Genomic DNA, 18,456 nt, shown 5'->3' on the forward strand with positions numbered 1-18,456 from the left:
ATAGAACCAATGGTTGTAATACATACAACCAATCGTTTCTGTTGAGATTTTTCAATAATGCATTTAATTAGCTAGGGGTTTGGAGGGTTGATTTCTTTTTCTTATTTTCCTTTGCTTTTCATCTTCTGGTTGCAGTATGTTGCTGATCTCTTTTTTTTTCACAGCAGAGATCTTTGATACCAAGTACTGTATTGTGGAGCTAATGGGGTGTGCCACAGACTTTATGTTGGGTAGCACAGTACCTTCTGTTCAGACCTTCTTCTCCTGCAAGGGGGCAGCTGCTGAGAATAACCTTTCTGCCTATTGTGCACACATCTGTTAAGCTGGTGCTTAGAACAATTACAGGCTCTTTCTCCCCCCACCATGAGTCTCTGGAATCAAATTGTTCAGTTCTTCAGGACAATCAATCCCACACCCCTACTTAGCCTCTAAAGCGTTTCTCACTGGAGACAAGTAATAATTTATTTATATGTCAGAAAATATTTTTTTAAATGTCAAAAAGAAAAGAAAAATGGGATATATAAGAACTACTTTCTGAGACTTTAAGGTAGGTCAAAACCTACCTCAGGGGTGGTTTTTTTTTCTTCCCAGTGTCCTGATTGTCAAAAAAGTTTGGAGGCTACACGTAAGAATTGGACCTGAAAAGCAAGAAAACATGTCAGAAGATAAAAGGACAGAAGGAAATCCTGTGTGCTTGCACTTTTAATTATGATTGTCTTATTTGTATAGTGAGATTGACAAGAGCATACTCTGCACTGCAGAATAGGACATTTCTTCTAGAAGTACACTTGGAATCAAGCTTGAAAGACTTGTCATAGCTCAGCTCTTTCTCTGGCCTGCAAAAAACCAATACTTTCCCTGAAGATTTATTTTATTGTAATTTATTGTCTTTATTTTCTTTATGGAGAATGACAAATTCAAAATCTACAGAAATAAATAAGAGTTTAGAATCTTTTCTCGGTTGTAATTTGTGATTTCTGGATTTAAAATGTAGAAATCTTTAAATCACAACACAAATTATGCAGTCTGTGGGGAAAAAAGAAATCAGGATTAAATTGTTGCAGGTTATCCCAGAGCTGTCAAAAAGAAATGACTGTTACAATGTAGGGCCCAACTGTCTTGTATCTCAAGTGAATCTGTGGCAAAGGAAACTGAATTAATACATAAAGAGACTTGCTACATACCCCCACAATTTCTCAAAGATTCTGGCTTCTTGCAAGGGTATGAACCATGTGTAGACAGAAGATCTTTTCTTACCTTTCATGCAGCATTACCAAAAATATACTCAGATTAAATTTATTGGAACACCACAAAGACCTATGAATACAGAATGCAGGGGGTGCATCTAGATATTCTTCCATTAAACCAGGATTCTTGAAGCAATAGTGGTGTTATTTTTTGTCCTTGATCAGAAGTAATGGTAATAATGTGTATGAACTTGCAGACTTTTTCCAGGACACTACTCTGTGGAAAACCACCTGTCCTTAATCCTACTTTTAGCTATGCTTCTTGAAAGACAAGAGCAATAGTAATTCAGATAAATATTTGTTTCAGATTTGAGAGGAAGGAAGAAGCTATACAGAGATAGTATTTTCCTACAATGAGTGGAATACTCTGATTCCTTATATTGGTAGGGGAGGCTGACACAAAACCTTTCCAGTGCTGTCGTGACTTTAATTGCCAAAGAAAGCTACATTGAATCCTAGAATATTAAAACACAAACAAGCTAAACTTTCAATATAATATATACTAATTGTATTACTGTGACATTCAAAATTGCACTTGGACCATGACTGTATTACATATCCAGGACAGTTAGGTAGAAGTAAAATACTTGCTGTAAATTTCCATGTTATGGAGAGAGATTAAACTCTTGTTGTAACTCTGAATGAAATCTCACAAAAGTATCACCTGTGCTGTGCTGTTAATTAAAAGAAAGGGAAGGTGTTCGGTTTCACAGCCATAACATCAGCTTGAATTTAGTAATTTCAGAAACTGTTGTTTTAGATTCTGCTGTTAATTCTACCCTTAAGACCTTCTGACATTTTTCATGTTCTAACAGTCATAGCTTCCTGTTGTTTTAAGTGGCTTTTTCTCCTGTTACATGAACAATGAAAGCAATTCAAGGAAACCTGTAAGGAAATGAAAACTATAAGGAGACCTGTGAAACTCATAATATATGCATTATTTTTAAAGACAGATAAAATGAGGGGGAGAATACGTAGCTTCTTTAAATGATCTGTGCAAATTATGGGCGAAAAAATTATAATTTGGAATTGCTGTAAATAAATACAATCTTTTAAAAATTCAAAAGTTTTAGTCTGTTACCTTTTTCTTATATATCAGATCTAAGTTACGTCATAACTGTGATGTTATTTGCCTAGTGAGTTGGTTTTGGCTTGCCTATAATATTATAGAGTCATGAAGTCACAGAATGGTTTGGAATGGAAGGGATCTTTAAATACCATCTGGTCCAAGCCTTCTGCCAGGAAAATACAGTAATAATATATTACTACATTTTCCACTAAATACTTGATTTCAGTGTGAAGATTTTATTTTCAAAGGGAGCTCAAAGTACACAACATGGGTGCCAAACTGTCAATGTATTTTTTGGTAATGCTTGAAGAGTGTTGGCTTCTTTACTAGAGGAACATTAGGCCAATACATTATCCATTTGTTCTCCATTTAGCTGATTTAAGTCATTCCTCTAAATAAGCCCCTAATTGTTTACTGCAATGTGACAGTTCAGTAATGGATTCAGTATGGATGTTAAGCTTATAGTTTATATTGTTTACTCTTATTGGCTCAGTGATTTTAAAGCACTGGTTTAAAATTGGGGTGGCACATCAAGCATCATGGCTAAGGCGTGTAGGCGACAGACAGGGCCAGGTACATGCAAAGAGATATGTTTCTTCTCAACATTTTACATTTCTGTAGCATTTCTTGTGAGCTGGTACCCAGCTTCAGCACGATGCTGGAGGAAGCCCTATATGTTCATGAACAGAAGCACTCAGGTTGGGGAAGGCACTGCAGAAGACCTGCTGCCGTGGCGCATCACATTTCTTCGCAGAAATTTTTGCAAATTACTGTTTTGCAAAGTGATGCACTGCAGCAAAAAAACTATAACTTCTGTCTCACTTCAGGAACTACAATTTAGGAGCTGGGCTAATTTGATGGATAGTGTATACTAAGCAAAATATTAGAAACCAGGAAAGGCCACATAGTCCAGTGAGGCTCATTTCATTCCAAATACACCTTCTCTAGGTTATCATCCAATTGCTAAAAGACAGAGTGATGTTATCCATTTTTTATAATTCCACTTCTTGGTATTATGGAGATAAATACCTAAGTGCTGGAGAGCAAACTTTCTTTCAGAACACTATTTCAGGAGAAAAATACTTAAATGCAGATAGGTAGGATGACAGAAAATAAATTGACCGACCCTAAATTAAAAATATGATGATAGTGATATGAATATATGTGTACAGTCACAAGTTCCCCAGAGACAAGCTTCCAATCATGAGACTTTCAGATAGTAACCTTTTATTTGATTTATTGTTTCAGGACCAATGCAGGAGACAATATATGACTTCTGGAGAATGGTATGGCATGAAAACACAGCCAGCATAATCATGGTTACTAATCTCGTAGAAGTGGGAAGGGTAAGTGGTTTTTGTACTTAAAAAGATGAAAGACGTCCAAGGTGTTTGCTTTTTGAAATTAAATAACAGACCAACAAGGTTTTTCCATACCGAATATAGCACATAAAATATGTATGACTGCCTGTGCTGAGAGGTTCATTATCAATTATTTTTAAACATGCCTTGGATGCTTGGCTTTGATAACATTAGCACAATGAAAAAGTAACTGATAAAGCTGCATTCTGTACAGCTGAGTCTGCAAATACTGACAAGGAGGGGGAGGTGTCATATGTTTGTACATATCTCAGATATACCATTTCTCTTAAGAAAAATCAGTAAATTTGTTGTGGGACAAGGTATGGAATAATCTCTTTTTTTTTAAGGACAGCTAAGGGGGAGTCATTCTGAAACTAATGTCTGAGAAAAGTAGTTAAACTGTGAAATTGCTTCTTGATATTTTCATCTAAATTGGTCCAGCTTGTTTGGGATTTCCTTCCTGAAAGCCTTCTGGATTAAAACAGAAAAAATTAGTTTTACACATTTGGGCACTGTTCGTTGATCATGTTCAGGAGCTGGATAGTAAAGGAAATCTTGAGTTACCTGGTTGATGCAGTGTACTTCCCTTCTTTGCTTAGTAACTTCTAAAACAGGCCTCCCACCTTAGTCTTTATGTCTAATTTTGTTTTCAACAAGTATTGAATGGAACCTTTTTCTTTGTTTCACACAACTGTCAATGAGTGAGTCTTTTCATTTACTGCTTTGTCTGTGCACTGCTGTCTTAGTTCTCATCTGGGATGTTTTTTTCAAGAAAATTTGCATGGGAATGTGGCATATAGCTTTCATTTGATATGAAAAAAAAATCCCACTGCTTTTATGGGAGCTACTGCAATTATTCTAAATCGAAGTGTTGAAATAAGAACCCAAGTGCACACATCTTGGTTTGAGCAGCACGGTTTTAAGAGATGTTTTTAATTTCACTCTGGTGCAGTGTCTGATACTCCCTCTGCCCTGTGGCATTTGCATTAGGAGAGAGCACTGTTTATGTGGTGTGAGTTAAAGTCCTTTTGAGCAAGTCCAGTTTTACAATCTCAGTTGATTCTTCCATATGTCCTTTGTGCACTGATAATATAAATCCTAACATTTAGATATCTGTGTGCTCAAGCCTGCTAACAGATCAGGTGCCAGTATTATTTTTAGATGTGAAAAAGATGGGGATTGTGACTGCAATTAACACCTGCTGCAGGAACACATGTACGACTAATTGCAGAGACAAAGAGGGATCATGGAGGCCGCTTTAAAAATGCAGTCCCTTGAGTGAGGAAGAAGGTAGAAATACCTGGATGGTCACGTATTGATTCAAAACGGATGGATTTGTAAGAATAGAAAGCTCTCCAGCAAACCTCTTTGTTAAAGCTTTATACACATTCATAAGTGCCCAAGCAAACAACTTAAAAGGGATGTTTTCAGGGTGTGAATAAACAAGCCTGAGAGCAAAAGCAGCATTCTGCATGGAACCACATACTGATTTCCCAAAGTCAGTATTTGGAGGCACCAATTAGAGTGAACTGTCAGATGTCAGCAAGGGAGGCACCAGTCTTGATGCCAGTGCTGGCAGCCTCTGCTCACAGCATTTAGGTGCACAGCACATTCCCACAGCAATAAGGAATGGTTTGTGCCACTTTGGAGATTTCTTCAGGGTGCAGGAATCCTAGTGGGATACAGATCTGCAGCTTTGTTGTTTCTGTCAGTGGTAGAAATGACTTTGTTCTCACTTTCTCTGGAGGCCAGCATAGGTGAGATCAGACAGCAGAAATTGAAATGAGCTTTTAATGGAAATAAAATTGTATGAGCCACAGAACAATGCACTCACTCCTCCATTGGTGTTTTTCTGCCACTCCCAGAGCTGGAATCATCAGCAACAAGAAGGCAAATTACAAATACACCATCTGTCCCGCATCCCCTAACACAAGCTCTGTGCCACCTTGAGTAGTAATGATTTTAATGGACTTCTGGTAGCATTCCTGTAGGGCAAACTTTATAACCTTCCCAAACTTGAAGTTTTCTATTTTGCTACCACTGGTATAAGATTTATAGGGGTTTTTTATTTTTACTTTTTAACTGTGTTTTAACTGTGTTGACCCATTGTAAGCCAAGGAGGAAAATTCTTTTGCATTTTCAGTAAACAAATTTTCAAAATTTATCATTTTGCCACACGGTGTATGGCCTTCATGAATTAATCATTGAGGGGGTGTATGTGTATTTGTTTACTGGGACAGGCTGGATAGTCATTAAATCGGTGCTAGGAACTTGCTTCTTGCCCTGGAGCATTTTGCATCAGGACTGTTTTAATTGCTGCTGGAGGAATCACCATGAGGCTGTCCCTAATGCAGGCACCTGCTGCAAATGACTCAGTCCCTGCATTACCCTCCAGCAGGGTCCGGGTACATCTGCCAATATCTGTCATTATCTGAGGCACACTTGTCAGAACCACACATCCCTTTAAGCTCTTGTGTGTTCCAGCGAGGGACCCTTGTCAGTGTTTCTGGCACCTGCAGACTGCTGTGCACCTGGTATTTAAATGGCACCAAAATGTGTTTTGATTGTTTTCTCTCTTTAATGAACCCACCTGAGGGACATTTAGCTCTTTATCTAGTAGCCTGTTACCCAGTCACTCACATTTACACTGCTTGTGTGGAAATTCAGAACTAGCTTGTGCTGTTACACTAATCCATCTGCCAGAAATCTTATCACAAAATCTGCAGGGCTCCCTAAGGAGACTTTTGTACTGATAATTTAAGCTAATGATTTCTAAACATATTTAGTCAGTTTTATGAAGGCCTCATTAGAATGTGACTGTTTATTAAAAATCTAAATGAGGTCTCACAGTCATTTAGAAAAAGCATTGCTGAGTTGAATGAATACTTCTTTGATAAAGGATGATGAAGTGGCACTTAGTTAAGTTTGGCCTAGGTTGACATAACAAGTTTTACAAAAAAACACCCTGAACAAATAAGCAGCCCTTGGAGCAACCTTGAAAAAAGGTCTTTGTCTTCTTCATGCTGGGATCAACAGCTTTTCCCTCACAATGAAGTTCACAAAAAGAAAATGGCAAGTAATTAATGGTAATGATCCAGAATCAGAATTTTCCAAGCTACACACTAATGGATAAAGAGCATAAACGAGAATCAAGAGTCATATAATTACATCAGTGTGACAACAACCAGTTTCAAAGTAAAGTATTCTGGATTATATTAATGCAAGAAGCCTCCATGCCCATGTCTGTAAGTGGCAGAGCAACTGAAGATAGTAGTGTCATTTCAGGGAGCATCTTTACCTGAGAGATTTAGCATAATCTGGTGGATTATTCTGTAAGAAACAAACATTTTTATCCAGCAGTGTGGTGATGTTATGAGCACATGGTGTGATCATAAATTGGACACAGAAGAACATCTTGCTTACTCCGAGAGATCACTCTGGAGGGCAAACTCCAAAAGACCCAGGAAAGCAATGGGAATGGGACCAAGGTGTTTACGTACCAGCCAAAGTCTCAGGTTGCTCTTGATTTGTTTCAGTGTTTGCACACATTGAAACATTTCTGTCTTCCTTGAAGAAGCATGATGGGAAGATTCAGAATATATTCAATTGTGCCATCTAGCTGTCACCTCCACCTTTGCTCTTGTTGGGTTGGTACTGGTACTTAGTTGGCAGAATCAAACTTGGCATGTCACATTATTTGCCATTTATAAGTAGTCACTTTCTCTCCCACTTGCTTTAGGCAGAAAAAATTTAGTAATAACTGATTAATAAATGCTGAAATGCACTGGCAAAATTCAGTGGAGGTGGTTATAAATAAATGCACTGCAAGGACTTACGATTGTCTATTTTGCTTTTAATGTAACAAAGTATTCATAAACAAAATCACTATAAATAATTATAAAAAATAAAACCTCACCCCAGGAGCATAGTAATTACAGTAATTTGGGTTTCTCAATTATTATTCGGAATTAGAAAACAGCCAGTGCTAATAGTGTTAATAAGCACACAAAAGACCCTTTTTGTGAAGGGAAACAAGGTTGACTACAACAGAATGGATGTGACACAGAGGGGAATGAAGGGCAGCCTCAAACTGGTAAATAGCCCCTATGCCTGCACCCACACTTTTGTGCTACCCAAACTGCCTCTCCCTGCCATCTTATCCCCCAGGAGTCACTGGGTACTTTCCTGATAGTCATTTCACACTCTTCCTAGGTGTCATTTCCCTCCCAGGAGACAGAAGGGCTGTATTTGCATAGGGGAAAAGGAGGAATACAGTGGGGGTTTAAGTTTTCCTTGGCTTGTTTTCCTGGACCTGTGTTTGACGTGTTATGTATGTGGCACTTCTCTGCAAAAATGGGAACAATTCTGACTTTTTATGCTTAAAAGAGTATTGCATTCCGCATGACAGCAAGGACATCCGTACCATAGTCTTCTGACAGAGAATATCTCCTTGATACTGACTTGCTATAACAAGCATTGCTTGTGGTAAGATAAATGGCATCAGAAAAGGGTTGTTCTTCCTAGAAAGCACAGCCCTAAGCAGTCATATGTTCATGTCTTTGGGTTTGCAGGATTCAGTGGTCAGCATTCAACAGACATTTCTTAAACAGATTCAAATACGTTTCCTTAACAAATAAAACCTAAAAGTCTTTATGATGAACCAGATCTTCTTCAGATCTACTTGATAATTTGTGTTATTGACAGAGATTAGACATCCAAGAAAAACTGCTAAATAAAACCCTGTCCAAAGACTTCTTACTGGAAACAGATTAAAAGAAGAAAACAAAATCTTCATGGGAAAAAAGCAACACAAAACTGTGTGAAACTTCCAATAGAGTTACCACCTACACTTAGAATGAAAATGGAATTTTTCACAAAGCTATTACAAAGTTTGTACTTACATATTTTACAAGTTTTGAGAATCTTCCATGCAGAAGATCCTTCTAATAAACAAAGGTAAATTGTATTTAAGATTCAGATCACCCAATACTGTGATCTTGCAGAGGTGAAACAGTGACTCTTCAGCATGTCTCACAAACAGCACGTTTGTGTTTAGTATAAATGGAAGAACACTCTGTCTAATTGAAACTGCCTCTAAATGTAATAAGCCAAATTACCTACACTGGAATTAATTCAGGATACTGGTGTTAATGCTCCTTAGGAGGTGTGCCAAAGAGTTTGTATGCATACTGGTGACTAAGGTTTCATTTTAACTTTTCTACTGAAAGAAACCACAAGAGGGGAAAGGTTGTTACATGAATCCATTTGCTTCCTCAGGACAATTCTAGTCCCAGCTTCTTAAATATATAAACAGTGTTCTTCTTCAGCTACTGAATTTTTTTTTTCCTAATCTTGTTTACCCCCCAAAAAGGGGACTTGTGCTTGTGATACATAAGCACAAGGTATTATATTCTGTTGTTATCCATTTGGTTTCACTGTAATTCCAGTATCTCCTATTGGATAGAGGACAGTTTATGCTTTTCATATTCATACAATATCTATGAGAAAAACAGAAAATTAATCAAAATTTAAAACTATTGTTAATCTTTCAAGTCAGTGAACCCTTCTAGTCATCAAAACAGATTTCATATTTCTAGATTTTTAACCAGTAGTAACAAGTTTACAGTACTGCATTATATATAGTAGGGGAGGAGCCCTTGTTGTTCTTCAGGAAGGAGAAGGAACAACTCTTTGCAATTTTTTAAAGAAGATGTGCCCAGGTTAACAATGTTAGAATCATGAAACAGAGCATCAAGCTAGAGGTATTCAGTCACTCAGAGCAGACATGGGTTCAGCTCTTAGTGTTTTGTTGTATTCTCATCTCCAGTAAAAGCTATGTTTCAAAGAATGTTAATCAACACAGATTAATATCTTAATGCCTGCTAATCCAATTGAGATAATTCACTTTGAGAAATGAACAAAAGACATTTTAGGATACACAAATGCACTGACCCCTTTGTTGGACTAACTCAAGTGCCACCAAGGTGTAGGATGCAACTTTAGGTGCAATTTGCCAAGAGAGATGGCTTCAGGTTCTTACTTGAAATGTCACAGCTAGAAAAATGGCTTCGTAACTGCAAGTCTCCTTACCCCAGCAGACTCTTGAAATTATCTCTTAATGTCTCTGTGAAGGGAGAAGTATCCTGAAGGCACTGACAGTTTTACTTTACCTGGTAGAGTAACATGTCTAAGCTAACATCAGATGACCAGGTTTTAGAGCCAGAAGGCAATCCACTGAGTAGGTGGTGCTCTGGACCCAACTAATGGCATGATTTTTCTCTTGGAATGGAAGCATGGTTCAGAGCACAGGCTGTGCTGCTCAATGCAGGCACATCAGGTCCTCAGAGCACAGGATCTGAGAAGCAGTGCCATGATTTCACAGTTGTGTCAGGAATTAAGACAGGATTTGAGGACCTCCAGCTAACCATCCTTCATCTTGGCATGGGACCAGCCTTCTCGTGTGTTGTGCTCAGCCTTTCTTCTTCTAGGACTGTACTGAGGTGCACAAAATTGCCTAAACATAAGCAATGAAACAAAGGCAATCCATATTCCTCTGCTGGTATTAACAATGGAGGCAGGAATACTGGAACAGCTTTACCTCAGGTTGCTTTACCCTAAAGCAACTCTTATAGACCAAATATTTATGGTCAAAGGAAGGCCACACCAAGGGTTTGGCCTGTCATCTTAATTTCTTCTAACCCACTCTGCCAGGTTGATGGCATGCTAACAGAATGCCTGAATCTTAAGAGCAAAGGGATCACACTCATTTTGTCAGGTGGAAAGCATTTGTTTATGGCTGTTGCTGGACATGTCCAGAAAGCCAGCACTTCTGGGCAGAAGCTGGATGAGGATGCACCCACCAGGCAACTTAGGGCTGCAGTACTGGGACAGCTTAGGGCAGAAGAAGGTGGAAATTAGACTGAGCTAGCTAAAATTCGTGGAGACATCTCTGCCCACCCTGGCAGCTGTGAACAACATATAGACTTGTGGCTGACTTCACAGAGACCCATTCATCTGATGGTGCCAAAGAGTATCTCAAATATTGTATTTCTCAATAGTCTTCCACACCTCTTTTAGAAAACTGTAGAATGAGGTATAAAACTAATAACAGACTTGCTCAAAAGCAAACAAAAGAAAATTTAAAAAAGGAAGACTGAGTTTAATCTCCTGTCAAAAGTTGTTTTATAACATATAAAATGTTCTTATATCGTAATACAATTTTGTTCGAAAAGTATTTAAATAAAAATACTTCTTTCAGTTCAAGTCAGCCAAATAAAAGTATCTGTTATCCAGGCTACATCTGTAAAATCTGTTTAAAAAATTACCAGTTAGCATGGTTGGCTGTTTCATTTTATAGCCAAGAGGTTTCACTACAAAATTTATGTCTGACTTATCGTTATTACTTAGTTCAAGATTAATTTAAAATTAGAATGTATAATACTGCTCTTCATTAATGACAATCCGTACAGGACATAGTCAGTTATATCACCCTTTTGCTAAGAATATTTCAGAATCAAAGGAAATTGGAAACTTTGAATAATCAAGTGTTATTTAAACTGTTCTGTATGGGCTGCAAAGTGTATTTCACAGCCAGCTCACATATTAAGTCTGTAATACTATTCCTATTCCAAAATTCTAGGTAAGTAAATTACTGTCCTGACTTTCCTACTGCCTTTAGCTACATGTGTCACATTGCCAAATGGTTAAATATACACCTTCGGAAGTCACAATTTGTGTTCATTAGCCATCCACAGCCTACATTATTTGTTGTATTTAGAACTAGCAAGAACGACTTTCCCCCTTCATTTTTAATTCTAAGTTTCACACGTTAGACTGTTTTACTGGGGGATGGAACTAGAGAGTGGAAGTAGATAATTCTCTTCTCCAAATTTCTAAAATTATTACTAAAATAAACATGTTTGAAACAATTGGACAGTGTACCTTGGGATGAATAGATTAAACCAGAGCATTTTCATTATGTCTCTGGCAATCATCCTTTTATCTCATCTTGTGATGAACATCTGTATTTTTTGGCATGTTGGTAGGATATAAATGTGGGGTGTATGTGAACAAACTCTCAATTATAATTCTGCTCAGATGAGATTTCAAAATTATGTTTTCTGCTTTGAGGATGATATTTACTGTTATGGTAGCAACTGTGTGGGAAAAAAAGATCTAGTGCATTTAATATTCAGTTCAGAAATCATGTATCAATTATTTAGTTAAACCTTCTGTTAGTAAGAATTTTTTGTAAAACACGTACCAAATGTTTATAAAATGGAAAAGAGATTCATCGAGTTATGGTAGCTAAAGCTGTGCTAAAAAAAAAAAAAAAGGAACATATGCTACCAGCAGTGTTTCTCATATTTAATGAGTAAAACCATATTCTATTTTGTTGCAATTGTCTTTTCTTGTACAAATAAAGGCCCTGATCCAATAAGCATTTATAAATGTGATTTTGATTTACACTAGTTAATCTACTTCTGTCTTTAAGACACCTTTGCATTTATTTGGGTGGTCCTAGAGGAGATGGGAGATGGATCTTTAAGCATTTACTTGACTTTTGGTTCACCAGGAGTCCATGGAGTTCTCAGTTCCAGAGCTTAGCACGTGCAGAGCATTGCAAAACAAGAGCCAAAAGTAGGAGAAAAGCTTGAATTAAAATAAAGTTGGGTTTGGGTCTTTTTTCCTCTGCTAGAGAGTGAATCATCAGTTGGTCTGTGGCTCTGACTGAATTCTGGCACTGTTCCTGTGGCTTTTACAGCCCCTATTCCACTTGGGAGAGTTTTCAGGAAATTGTGTTGTCATGGATCCTTCTGCTCAGCTCCAGTCTGCTCCGTGCCCAAAATACCCTGTGCAGCAGAGTAAGAAATCCCCAGCGGGCCCAAGCTGCATGAGGCACAAAAGGCTATAACTTCTGTACAACATCTCCCGGTGCTTCCCTAATTATTCCACTGTATCATCTTAAATAAGGTTTAAAAAAGAGTGGAATCAAATCCAGCAGTTGAAGCATAAAAACATGAGGACCATGCTCTTCTAAATTGGTCTTTCTGAATTGTCCCTAGTTCTTAGCCATAATCCAGACAGTCTGGACTTACCAAGTTAGAAACAGGCATGTTTTCCTTCAAGAAAAGAGCAATTTAATTCAGCCAAGGTTGCTTATCCCCCCCAACCCCCCCACCCGATTGTTTATTTTGCTAGACTAGAGCTGTTTCAAGGATAGCAGGCGCCCATCAGAAAGAAACTAGGCTAAAGTTAGCAACAAAGAGACGTGCTGATGAGCAGTGCTGTGCCAGGGATCACGGCTGCAGCTGCTCCCTTCCTACGTGCATCGGCCCTCTCCGTCAGGTTCAGGTTCCACCTATGGAACGGATATGTGAACAGGCAGGAAAAGGGAATCGGCTCCAGAGAAGGGGCTGTCAGTGTGTTGCTCCAGCCCAGAGGCAGTGTGAATTGTCTTACTCTTCATGAAGAGTCAAGAAGTCATCTTAGCCACAGGTGGGAAAACCCTATTTCAAAGAGTTTCTGGCAATGACTATAAAAGGGTCAGTTTGCTGGCCGAAGGGATTTGAACGATGTGAATTTTCTGGATTGTTTTAACAGCACAGAAAAAACAATGAGCATTTGATGTTTTTCACTTAGCTTCTATGAGAGGTTTTTTGGAAATACATCTGAACAAGATAAGGTCTGAATAAATATCAAGTAGATGCAACAATAGATAGCAGCAGGAACTATTAAACCGCTTGCAGCAATGTTTAATGCTTTTGAAATGCTTGTTCATTGCTTACAGCAGATAGATACATTTTAGAGAGGAATACACATTTTTCAGAGATCCTGTTGTTAGAGATCTTGGAAATGGCCCTCAACTTGGTCCCTTGTTGGTAGAATCCTTCTTCTCCTCTCTGGCACCCTGTCAGCTCTCTGGCTCTTGAGCATGGTGGGGGGAACAGTCTTGCTACCCTTGCCCTGTTACAGGAGTGCTGAGTACTGTCCAGGGTCCCAGCTCCCAAGCCTCTTGCCATGGAAGGGAACTCTGGTGTTGCCATTCATCCTGAAACCACCCTTAATACCAGATGAAATATGAAGACTATAAAGAACTTTTTAGCCAATACTAATGTGGTTACTAGGTCTGAAGACAAGTACAGAAAAATAAATAAAAACCTGCTTATAAAGCTACCTGAACTTTAGCTTTGCTTTAGGAGCTTTCCATCAGCTGTGTAAGCAGGAACAAGCTGTTAGGATGCTTGTATAATTTTGTGGCTGGGAGCCAGGGCTTCTGACCAGGCTACTGTTTTTCATTGAAGAGGATCCTGATGTGGGGCTGTGTTTTGCCAGCCCTTCAACTCAGTTCTATTCAGATTTATATTTCATCCTGCTAATGAGTCAGAAAAAGGGGCAGAACTACTGACCCTGCCTGGACAAACTTGCAATTTCATCAGCCGATGTCACTACTGTGATGTGGCAATACCTCCCATCTATCCAGAGAGTAAAGAAGGATTGTACACAATTATCAGCTACATTCTGAAAACAAATGCTTAAGAAAATGTATTTTTTTCTTCTTGACAAGACAGGGTTTGACTTTCTGCATAATCCTTTCTATACAGAACCTGGAGTTTGTATAAATAAACCATTTGAATCTTGCATTACAGTTTTCACTGTATGCTTATACACACATTCATCTGTTCTACCTTTTGCTCAGGATTAAACATGGTAGTAGTCTAAATATTTTTTGCATGAAAATAGGTTTGAGAAATATTCTTATCAGTTGTGAAGTTTAATTTTATTCTATCAGTTTTACATTGAATATTTAAAGTGCTCAAGTTTTTTACCCAACTCATTTAAGTGCATCTTTAGGTTCACTAGATTTACATGTATTAAAAGATCAATTTTAAATCTTCCCTTTGGTGGGAAAAAGAGAGAAACTGTTCCATGCAGCAGATGTAGAACAGATGCTACTCATAGCACATACTGCACTACTGATGACCAGATGCAGTGGTGATAGCATAGCTATTACTGTGATAAAGTAGAGTAAGAGAGAGGTGTAAGTAATGTGTTAGCTTCCCAGCCTACCTCTTTGTCCCCACTAATGGGAAGGAGGAGAAAATTCCTAAATCTGTTAGCTATCTACATCGTTATATACAGTCCTCAAACCATACTTTTTTTAAAAATGGCATTAATATATATTATATATCTATATTTATACCATCTATATATATAGATATAAAAATATATATTAAGTGAGATGAATGCTACCCATGTTTGGAGTTATCTAGTGAATTAGTAGTTAAGCTATGTACAGTTATGTAGAGTTAAAGCCTGGGCATAAACCTTAGCTCTTGACTCCAAGCATTGAGTTTTGCTATTTGGCCTCTCATCTGTTCCTTTGGAAAGCTAATCTGAGAAAACGGGTGCTTTTCTGAGAATCATACAATAAATACGTAACTAGAAGGTATACACAAGGATCATTGAAGTCCAGCTCCTGGCCCTGCACCCAGCACCGTGCTGAAGAATCACACTGTGTGCCTGAGAGCATTTTCCAAATGCTTCTTGAACTCTGTCAGGCTGGTGCTGTGACCACTTCCCTGGGGAGCCTGTTCCAGTGCCCAGCCACCTCTGGGGGAAAAACCTTTTCCTGATACCCAACCCAAACATCCCCTGACACAGATGCAGGTCGTTCCCTTGGTCCTGTCACTGGTCACCATGGAGAAGAGATCAGCGGCTGCCCCTCTTCTTCCCCTTGTGAGGAAGCTGTGGACTGCAATGAGGTCTCCTTCCTGTCTGCAAAACACTTTTATTTTAGAAGGTAGAAAGATATTTTTGAGACAAATCAACAAGTAGAGGTTGGGAGGAAAAAAATTCTGGTGGTATTTGTCCCTCTAGGTGCACTCTTCTTTGGAAAGCACAGAAAATTAACAGTTACCATAATTGAACTGTGCAGGGTATAAATATCCTTTGTACTCCAAACAAATGTGCCTTACTTCACTAAGCACAACACAAAGCTCATGTGCAACTCTGAAATCTGTCTTAAAAAGAGAAGAGGCAATGTCCCTCAAACATTAAGCATTTCCACATGGAGGAAATGTGACTGTTTTGTGCATGATTACACTTTAAATCAGAAATCATTGCACAGCATGCAAAATGGATTCTGTATGAACCTTCTAAAATAAATGAACCTTAATTTCTTTTGTATCTTTTAAAGGTCAAATGCTGCAAATACTGGCCAGATGACACAGAGATATATAAAGACATTAAAGTTACCCTAATAGAAACAGAGCTGCTGGCTGAATATGTGATTCGAACATTTGCTGTAGAAAAGGTAAGTTTCCAAATTCAGTTTTCTTAAATACAGTGGAATCTGCCAAAGTAACTTACATACAGATTCAACAAGGGAAAGTTAAATGTTTTGACTGACATCCTGGGTTTGTAGGTACTTTTGGGTAAACGACTACCGCCCTCTTATGGTAATCTGTGTTTTTGTTCTTCAAATGCAGCAACTGTTCTGTGCTTTTCATCACTGTTAGCCCCTGCCTGAGTTAGAAAAAGTGACGTTCCTTGCCTAGGAGAAATCGAAACCTCCCTTCCAGCAATCAATTGAAAAACAGATTTGTGCTGCTTTCCCATCTTACGTTCCCCACAATCATTTTCTGTCTGTACCAGAGGCTGCATGCAACATTATTCAGAAGCCTGTGGTGGAGAATACAGTTGTCTGTTGGGCTGGGGTGTGTCTGGTCTGCAGAGACAGAGTTATAACAAATTACTGTTCTTCTCAAGGCAATTTCCCTTTTCACGTCGAATCCGTCCTTACATGGAGAGTTCCAATCAGTGTGTCCTATTACCGTTTGTTAGAATAATGCCATGCATTTGTTTGATGCTTTGTAGCTTGTAGAACTTGCAGCTCCCCAGCTACAACATATAGAAAACATACAAATAATAAATTTGGTACAAATTCGGTAAAATAACACAAAAGGTACTTACTGCAAGTGAGAACAGGCAGAGTCGGTCAATGGTGAGGTGTACCATGCATTTTGTGCCATCTCAGCAGTTCCATTCAGAATTCATTAAAGGACAGAAATGTTTTAATTGTATGGATCAGGACCCATCTGAGTTGCAGAACACCAAACAATGGGCCTCCTTTTGTTAAGACTAGATATTCCCAATGGCACACTGAAGTAATGTTCCATCACCATGAGTAGATTTTCAACCAACTAGCTTAGAAAGCTTCTTTTGATTTAGTTGCAGTACCCATTATTTATTGGTTCTCTCTAATGATGAAATAATATTCATTTATGGGTTTGAAGAACAGAATATTTAGCATCAAAGAATCCTGCACCCAGGTACCTGAAATTTCCAGAAAGAATACCCCACAAGGGTCTCTGTACACACATCCAGAGTAACAAAGGAATTGGGGTTTCTTCGTGTTTTATTCTTCAATCTACTACTTAAATATGCATCAATATAGCAACCTGAGGGTAATGATAATACAATTACGTGGTTTGAATGAATTGAAATATTGTATCATGTTTACCACTATACACATTGTGTACTGAATTCAATCAAGCCTGTTGTTTCCTTGCATTTAGGTATTTTTAATAAACAGAGGAGAAATGCTGGCTACACTTTGAAGTAGATGAAGCACTGGTTGATTTCTATTCTGCAAATTTTAAGCTCATGCTTTGATGTTAGCTTTTCGCTTCTTAACTGGGACTGAAGAAAAGACCTAGAGGATTTTACAGTTGAACATAACCAAACTGTCTTGAATAAGTGCATTAGAACAGATAGAGATAAAAGGCACTAAACATTTTATTTCTTTTTAAAAATCTCCATCTGAAAAGATTTCATTTAGACACCGCTTTTTAATAGTTGGTAGCTTTTCAGTAAGCCTCTAAAAGCAGTGTCACTCTAGTTTGAGTAAAGTACACTTGTTTTTACTCTATTTCCCATATTTTTTAACTCCTCCAGTGGCATTGGAACATCTCTTTCACCATAATTCTCTCAAGTTCATGTTTTTTATATACTGAGATTGATACGTTTCACCTTCCCTATGTCAAGGTGCATGATGAGCCTGAGAGCACCCTAACCAAACATGCAGATAATACTAATTGAAAGGTGGTATTGAAACAACACTGGAGCCTCCATTCCAAAGGACTTGCAGATTTCACTAACAGGAACTTCAGTAATTCAACAGGAAAAATTTCAGAGTTCTGTGCCTCAGGTGGCCTAACCCCCTGTGTCAGTACAGGGTGACTTCTGGGGACAGTACCTGAAATCCAGAATGATGAAAGATTTAGCACATGTAAACTGCAAGGGTAGAGTTAAGAGAACCAGCCTTGTCCATTGTGGTAGAGATGAGGAGGATGGGTAAGGAAGATCTAATTGCAGCCTGCAACTACCTCATAGATGTTCAGAAAATCAGAAGATTCAAATTCTCTAAGACCTCTAGACCCTTCTGATGGTCCTTTCTGTTGATGAACATCTCATACCTGCTCATAAAATATGATTTAGAAGTTGATTTGCTTGAAGATAAATTGATCGCTTACTTTGGTTTGTTGGTTTTTTTAATGGATATTGAGTAGTCAGGGGATAATGCTGAGAAAATTGAACCCAAAAGTGCAGTCTGATTTTGAAGACTGTTTCCTAGGTATGTTTTGCATTGTGTGAATAAGCAGTTTCTTTGGAGCAGTTTCTTTACAGCACAACAGTTAACTCAGATGAATAAGTCATACATGAATAGTAACATAGAGCAGCAGCATAAGTTTTTGTAGAATTTTTTAACATCCTA

General features: G+C 38.2%; 1 protein-coding gene across 12 annotated transcripts in view; it reads left to right on the forward strand.

Moving 5' to 3' along the window:
* Nucleotides 1-18,456, forward strand: part of PTPRM (protein tyrosine phosphatase receptor type M) — a 442,950-nt gene that overhangs the window by 405,178 nt on the left and 19,316 nt on the right. For all 12 annotated transcript variants that reach the window (XM_088050998.1, XM_088051003.1, XM_088051039.1 and 9 more), the window contains 2 exons: nt 3,565-3,662; nt 15,877-15,993. In XM_088050998.1, coding sequence (XP_087907124.1) covers nt 3,565-3,662; nt 15,877-15,993 — 215 coding nt within the window. The remainder of the gene's footprint in view (nt 1-3,564; nt 3,663-15,876; nt 15,994-18,456) is intronic.

Source organism: Pseudopodoces humilis, chromosome 1, assembly GCF_049639895.1.
Source record: "Pseudopodoces humilis isolate 2021_Gansu_Grassland_sample_001 chromosome 1, ASM4963989v1, whole genome shotgun sequence".
NCBI lineage: Eukaryota > Metazoa > Chordata > Aves > Passeriformes > Paridae > Pseudopodoces > Pseudopodoces humilis.